Source organism: Doryrhamphus excisus, chromosome 9 (assembly GCF_030265055.1).
Source record: "Doryrhamphus excisus isolate RoL2022-K1 chromosome 9, RoL_Dexc_1.0, whole genome shotgun sequence".
NCBI lineage: Eukaryota > Metazoa > Chordata > Actinopteri > Syngnathiformes > Syngnathidae > Doryrhamphus > Doryrhamphus excisus.
This window is the reverse complement of record NC_080474.1, coordinates 5,259,027-5,266,626: the sequence shown is the minus strand read 5'-3', so window position 1 is coordinate 5,266,626 and position 7,600 is coordinate 5,259,027. Positions and strand designations below refer to the sequence as shown.

Genomic DNA, 7,600 nt, shown 5'->3' with positions numbered 1-7,600 from the left:
TACGCTTTGTGAAAAATATATGAATTAATAAATCATGCTGTTTCGTGGTTGAGTACGGCCTATTATATATATATATTTAATGCATATTTAAACACATTGTGCATTTTCTACCTAATTTAATAATTTTCAAACATAAAAATGGGTAAATTAATGCCGACTTTGACTACACAGTTTTTTTTTCTATTTTTGTCATTTGCCGAGTGTCCTTTCATGAATTCTTTGGCCACATGGCAGGTTATTTAGCAGTCACCTGTCGCTTTGCCAAAAGAGAGAGAAAAATATTCCATTCCTAAGAGTATGTATTGTTGATGCCGATTTTGGCTACACAGTTTTTTTTCTATTTTTGTCGTTTGCTGAGTGTCCTTTCATGAATTCTTTGGCCCCATGGCAGGTTATTTAGCAGTCACCTGTCGCTTTGCCAAAAGAGAGGGAAAATGTTCCATTCCTAAGAGTATGTATTGTTGATGCCGACTTTGGCTACACAGTTTTTTTTCTATTTTTGTCGTTTGCTGAGTGTCCGTTCAAGAATTATTTGGCCCCATGGCAGGTTATTTAGCAGTCACCTGTCGCTTTGCCAAAAGAGAGAGAAAAATGTTCCATTCCTAAGAGTATGTATTGTTGATGCCAACTTTGGCTACACAGTTTTTTTTTCTATTTTTGTCGTTTGCTAAGTGTACTTTCATGAATTCTTTGGCCCCGTGGCAGGTTATTTAGCAGTCACCTGTCACTTTGCCAAAAGAGAGAGAAAAATGTTCCATTCCTAAGAGTATGTATTGTTGATGCCGACTTTGGTTACACAGTTGCTATTTTTGGCGTTTGCTGAGTGTCCTTTCATGAATTCTTTGGCCCCATGGCAGGTTATTTAGCAGTCACCTGTCGCTTTGCCAAAAGAGAGAGAAAAATGTTCCATTCCCAAGAGTATGTATTGTTGATGCCGACTTTGGCTACACTGTTTTTTTCTATTTTTGTCGTTTGCCGAGTGTCCTTTCATGAATTCTTTGGCCCCATGGCAGGTTATTTAGCAGTCACCTGTCGCTTTGCCAAAAGAGAGAGAAAAATGTTCCATTCCTAAGAAGAGTATGTATTGTTGATGCCGACTTTGGTTACACAGTTGCTATTTTTGGCGTTTGCTGAGTGTCCTTTCATGAATTCTTTGGCCCCATGGCAGGTTATTTAGCAGTCACCTGTCGCTTTGCCAAAAGAGAGAGAAAAATGTTCCATTCCTAAGAGTATGTATTGTTGATGCCGACTTTGGATACACATTTTTTTTTCTATTTTTGTTGTGTGCCGAGTGTCCTTTCATGAATTCTTTGGCCCCATGGCAGGTTATTTAGCAGTCACCTGTCGCTTTGCCAAAAGAGAGAGAAAAATGTTTCATTCCTAAGAGTATGTATTGTTGATGCCGACTTTGGCTACATAGTTTTTTTTCTATTTTTGGCGTTTGCTGAGTGTCCTTTCATGAATTATTTGGCTCCATGGCAGGTTATTTAGCAGTCACCTGTTGCTTTGCCAAAAGAGAGAGAAAAATGTTCCATTCCTAAGAGTATGTATTGTTGATGTTGATGCCGACTTTGGCTACACAGTTGCTATTGAGTGTCCTTTCATGAATTCTTTGGCCCCGTGGCAGGTTATTTAGCAGTCACCTGTCACTTTGCCAAAAGAGAGAGAAAAATGTTCCATTCCAAAGTGTATGTATTGTTGATAATGTTTTGACCCATTGATGTAACAACAGGTCACCAAAATAATAGAACACCAGTTGGGATGGTGCAATGCTGTTTTTCCACCTCCGCAAACCTCAGTAATATGAAAGAAAATGAGAATTATTGTCTTATTTTTAATAGTGCTGCATGCGTGCGCACATCCACGCGCCACAAGGAATCCTAATCAACCTGTTTGCAGACTCCCGCGGCAGCTTGGCGCGCATTCTCCATATCCCGGCTTGGAGAAACTTATCACCGGGATCTCAAAGCTCCATCTGGTGATATCAGCGGTTCCCCGGGGGGCTGTGGTGCGAGCTGCCGCTGCTCCCGTCTCTGCCCACCAAAGCGCGAGTGGAAGTGGGGACAGACAATCCCACCAGCGCCCTCCCACCACCACCTCCTCTTCCTCCTTGTGCGGCTTTTAGCGAAGGGGAAGCCCTGCATCGCGCAGTGCGTGTGCGTGTGCGCGGCTTTATATGCGTGTACAGCCGCGGGGCTCTCCGTTCTCTTCAACAGTTGCCATCGGAGAGGAGGAGGAGGAGAGCGGGAAGAGACAGCAGACTGAGGAAGGACGGACGGAGGGACGCGGAGAGCCACGCCGCTCCTGCCCGGCTTTTCTGCTCCTGACATGCAGTCGCTCATCTCTCCGGTGACCAAGGCCATCCTAGTCGCACTCTTCATCTTCGCCATACTCCTCATCCTCTATGTGATCCTGTGGTACATTTGCAGGGACGTGGACTGCGATCACGGCATATGAGGATTCATTTATTAATTTTTTTAAGCAAAGAAAAGGACTATCACACATGGAGAATCCCGGTGTCACCCTGTGAGTGTTCTTTTTTCATCTAATTATGTTTGCATGCTTGTAGTTGATGTGTCAAGTGTGTTTGGCGCGCTCCCGTGCCGTGCGTAAACCACCCCAAATGACCCTTTGGCCAACTTAAGCGCACATCACCTGCAAATCAACACGAGGATACGGTGTCACAGTGCGCGTAGAAGGTGTCATCACCGTGCACGGCAACGCGCGCTCAGGTCGTGCAATGACCGAGACTGACATTGCGGTAGAAGGAGTCACGCAAGTCCCTTAAGGTCAAGAAGCAGCGATGTTTATTTACCTTCCTTTTGTCAATATTGTCTCGCCCCCCCACCCATGCTTCTTTTGGATGCAGCATTAGTTCATGCTCAGTTCATCTTCCTCTCAGAGGATATTTCCACATTGGCATTTCACATTCCACCTAACAGGATTATCTCCACCCCCCCCCCCCCCAAAAAAGAAACCCAACTCCATATCATGAATATTCCAATAAGCTTTTATTTCACTTCTTCAATCTTAAAGACGTTCTCTTTGCGGTCCACACTTCATGAAGGACTTGTCAGTATGACAGGCACGTTGGCATGCTGTCACATGACCCATAAAGCTTCACTTGACATTGTGAGGGTAAAAAAATATATATATATAGTTGGCATTCTGGCATCCTTTCCAAACAGGGGATATTTAGCACATTTGCATGTGTTCCAAAGTGATGGATGCAAAGGACACGTCAAGGACACACCGCAAGGAGGGTGCACAATGCTGTACAAAACTGCCGGTTATGTGCACATCGCATCTGCTTGTGTTCCTGTAGGATATATGTGGAGGTAAAGATGGCAAAGGGATGGAAGCCGACACCTGTCTGCGTCTGTACGTCACTATACCCCCCCCCCAACCCCCCCCCTTCCTCCAACAGCCTGGAGGCAATAAACAGCCACACAGCTCCCAAAGAAAGCGCTGTAAGAATATTTCCATGAGAAGGGTCTCATGAAAAATCCATAACTGGTTAGTGAAAGGTGGCTGGGGTTCCTCTGCATATACAAAAATGGCTGTCAGTGGCTGTGAGTGGAGTCGAACCAACCTGTAGCACCTTTCTACTCACATGTAATATGTAGATAAGAAATGCAGCAATTCATCCGTTTATCGATGATCCAATTAACTATTTTGGTATTCCATTAATCGGTCTTTGATTTTGAAACCTAAATACACTCAGATGTGAATAAAATTTCTTGAAGTTATCCATGAAAAAACAATTATTTTTGTGTTTTAGACAAAGCAGGATATTCACACACATCAGCTTTGGAAAACAGTGATTGCCATTTTCTCATATGGTGTGAACCAAACCTCTAACTGTAGTACTCGATTAATTGAAACGATAAGCTTCAAATTGATCGACTTCGTTGCAGCCATAATGTAAACCATTTTTAAATGGGTCTGTGGTTTTTGCCTAGGTGTCGTCCAATAATTCCCCTTAAGGTGGCGACAACGCTCTGTATTAACTCTGCATTAGCCGCTGTCATAGAAGACCAACAACGTTTGTTAGTACATCGTGGCGAGCTTGCATAGAACAGGAAACGCTCACAGGTAGTCGTGTTCTGATTCTGGTCTACTGTATATCGGCCTCCATTTAACATTCCTTGGACTTCTGTGATGCTAAGAGTCCACTGGGCCAGCTCCAGTTGGTGCCAGCCAACTTGGCTCGCGCCATTACATTCCAGTGGATTCCAATAGGCGGATTGTTTACGACATTACATTCCAGTGGATTCCAATAGGCGGATAATTTGTGACTGTTGGTTCCACTTGGTTGACACTTCTCGCCAGTTGCTTGATACAAGTGACACGACGAAGACTTTAAACATTTTGAAATTTGCCGCCGTTACAGGCCACAACGAGCCAGTCGGGAGGCAGTTTGAGCCACTGCACGCCATTAGGCACCTTATTGGTGACGCTAGGTGCCACAGCACTTGGTGGACACTTCTCACCAGTTGTTTGATGCAAGTGACAGGATGAAGACTTTAAACATTTTGAAATTTGCCGCCGTTACAGGCCACCACGAGCCAGACGGGAGGCAGTTTGAGCCACTGCACGCCATTAGGCACCATATTGGTGACACTAGGCGCCAGAGTAAATTGCATTGGTGCGAACTGGCACCAACTGGCGCCGGCCCAGTGGACTCCTAGCATCATTGGTGCAACTTGGCTCGCGCCATTACCTTCCAGTGGATTCCAATAGGGGGACTGTTTGTGACATTTGGTTCTACATCAAGCAATTTTCTTGCCGCCAAACTCAATTTTTGCCGCAACTACGGGCCACCACGAGCCAGTCGGGAGGCAGTTTGAGCCACTGCACGCCATTAGGCACCTTATTGGTGACACTAAGCGCCACAGCAAATTGCATTGGTGCGAACTGGCAGCAACTGGCGCCGGCTCAGTGGACTCCTAGCATCATTGGTGCAACTTGGCTCGCGCCATTACATTCCAGTGGATTCCAATAGGCGGACTGTTTGTGACATTTGGTTCCACATCAAGCAATTTTCTTGCAGCCAAACTCAATTTTTGCCGCCATTGCGGGCCACCACGAGCCAGTCGGGAGGCAGTTTGAGCCACTGCACACCATTAGGCACCTTATTGGTGACACTAGGCGCCACAGCAAGTGGCACCCAAGGTAGTCCAACTTCCATTCTGTGGTATTTTGTATATGAGTGGCTTCTAAAAGTCAGCAAGGAGTATTTCACAATGTAGCTTTCATTTTTGTTTACATTTTTCTGAGTTAAAAAAAATCTTAACACAGGAAAACAACCACCGGCATCACTCAGGCAAAGTTGGCGTAACGCTTGTTCTATTCGGTTGTCAAGTCCAGCCATCAACATGAAAGCATGCCGTCATAGCCCATCACAGGTAACCATTTTTGGTTCCTAAAAGATGATGAAAACTTTGCAGGAAGGTTGTTTTGGTTTGGCTTTGAGCATCTGTTGGTTGCTCCTTGGCTGCAGTGGAACGTTTATGTTACGCTTTTTTAACCTTGCGTGGTGGATACATGGTTGGTTCCCTCAATGTTTCTCAATCCGTGGTTAAGCCGCTCATCTAGTCTACACTTTTCACTCAGAAAACTGTCTGCATAGCCCTATCTCATTCAAAAAAGAAAACATCTCACTCATGTTTTTCTTTTCTTCTTCTGTTCCCACATACTCTGATAGCCAGCCAGCACTTTACGTTCATTGGGCGACATTGCCTCAACCCCATTCATTTTCAATGGAACTTGCGTGATAGCACAATTATCACGTGTCACAGTCCAGCCAAGTGTTATACGTGTGAAAGTTTTTACTCATGCGTGTCATGCGAGGCGTGTTTTGCGATCCCAGATTTAAAAATGTCATTTCATTCACATGTCACTGTACGTGAGATTCACCATTTAAAAATAGATTACGTTTTTAAAGTGCCATGATTCCGCGGAAATCATAGGGCCCGATAAAAGTGACTATAGGGGTGTTATTTCCCGTCGACAGGGCTCTATTAATGTTAAAACGTGCATTTAGAAAATCATAAACAGATTTTCTATACTCTACTACAATAAACTATTTATTAATATTGAATTGTACTTCATTTATCACTTAATTCACTTATCATGGGTGGGTCTAGAACCAATTAACTGCAATAAACAAGGCTTTACTGTATTGGATTTCTTACCAATATCCAATATTGTCCAGTTACTGAAGCCATCAAACACATCATAGTGATTTCATGTTCAACTCATGGAACCCACTGGGATGCAAATAAACACAGTGAGCCCTAACAGATATATACTAGATATTGACTTTCTGACGATGTACTAATATTGTCCAGCACATCATTATTACTGATACCATCCCATACAAATATCAAATACACAGAAGCTCTTCCCTCAAATTAATGCCACTTAAACAGTTGACATACAATAAGCAGAAAATGCTTACAGTCAGCGCTAAGAAGGCACAGGCTGACTGGGACATTTAACATCTTATTGGCTTATTTTCATGCCATTGTCTGCTGATATCGTATTGTCTGTGTTGCTCTGCTTAACCGTGGTGCATTAAGGTGGAAAAAAGAAAGCAAAAGTCTGAACGCCTGTGTCCGTGTTTGTTATGGAACAAACAGTAAGCCTGTGTGTGTGTGTGTGTGTGTGTGTGCATCAGTGTGGGAGGGAGTTTAACACTGACATGCTCCAGAATGACAGATGAAAAAAAAAAAAGTAGAGCAGGAAAGGCTCAATGTGAGACAGGTGCGTGTGTGTGCTGTGGTTAAAAAAACAATCTAATGCTTGTATGTGTGTGATCTTTTCCACTAACACAATTACATGTATGAATCTGTGTTGAAACTTTTATTTATATATACAATATACAAAACACAATACCTCCTAAAACTTCACTCCCACTCCTCTGAATATCCAACATTGATACACCCGGATAGATGCATCTTCAATCAAGATCAAAGTCATAAAATATGTAAGCATGACAGTGAATTATTGAAGCAGTGAGGATGTTGCTATTCTGGCCACGATCATACACATAGGATACTAACAAGTACGGCTGGGAATCTCAGGGTACCTCATGAGGCGTGATTGAAGATACTTGGCTCATGGTAAAGACAATACAACGTCTCAATACCGTGGAATGAACCCCACCCCCCACTACAGTGTATATTTTGTTATTTGTAGTATATTTGTAGTTATAGAAAACCTGTTTATCACATTCTAAATGCACATTTTAACTATATTAGAGACCTATGTAGACATAAATAACACCCCTATAGTCACCTTTACATTTATATTACCCAATATATTAGATATAAAAAAGAAAATAGAACATTTGAAACATAAATAACACATAATAGAGTCATACATGTTAGCATAGGGACAGTTTTTTGTTGTTATTTTCTTTACTTCTCTTTTCTGTACAGTACTTCCTACAGCCATTTAGCCATTTTTATGCTTAATTTGAGCAAAAAAACATACATATTTTTGAAAATCGTGATCAAGTGAAGCTTTAATATAAAATTAAGTTGATGAATTAACTGAAAGAGCTTTATATTTTCTTATAATAGTGTCTCAGGCT

At 42.7% G+C, this 7,600-nt stretch overlaps 1 protein-coding gene across 2 annotated transcripts in view; it reads left to right on the top strand.

Moving 5' to 3' along the window:
* Window positions 1–1,512: 1,512 nt before the first annotated feature.
* The window catches only part of LOC131135892 (dehydrogenase/reductase SDR family member on chromosome X-like), a 47,784-nt gene continuing 41,696 nt past the window's right edge, over window positions 1,513–7,600 (top strand). Inside the window, exon 1 of one of the 2 annotated variants that reach the window (XM_058082306.1) lies at window positions 1,513–2,526. In XM_058082306.1, the coding sequence (XP_057938289.1) occupies window positions 2,454–2,526 (73 nt within the window). In that variant the 5' untranslated portion in view covers window positions 1,513–2,453. The remainder of the gene's footprint in view (window positions 2,527–7,600) is intronic. The other variant, XM_058082305.1, reaches the window with a different exon arrangement.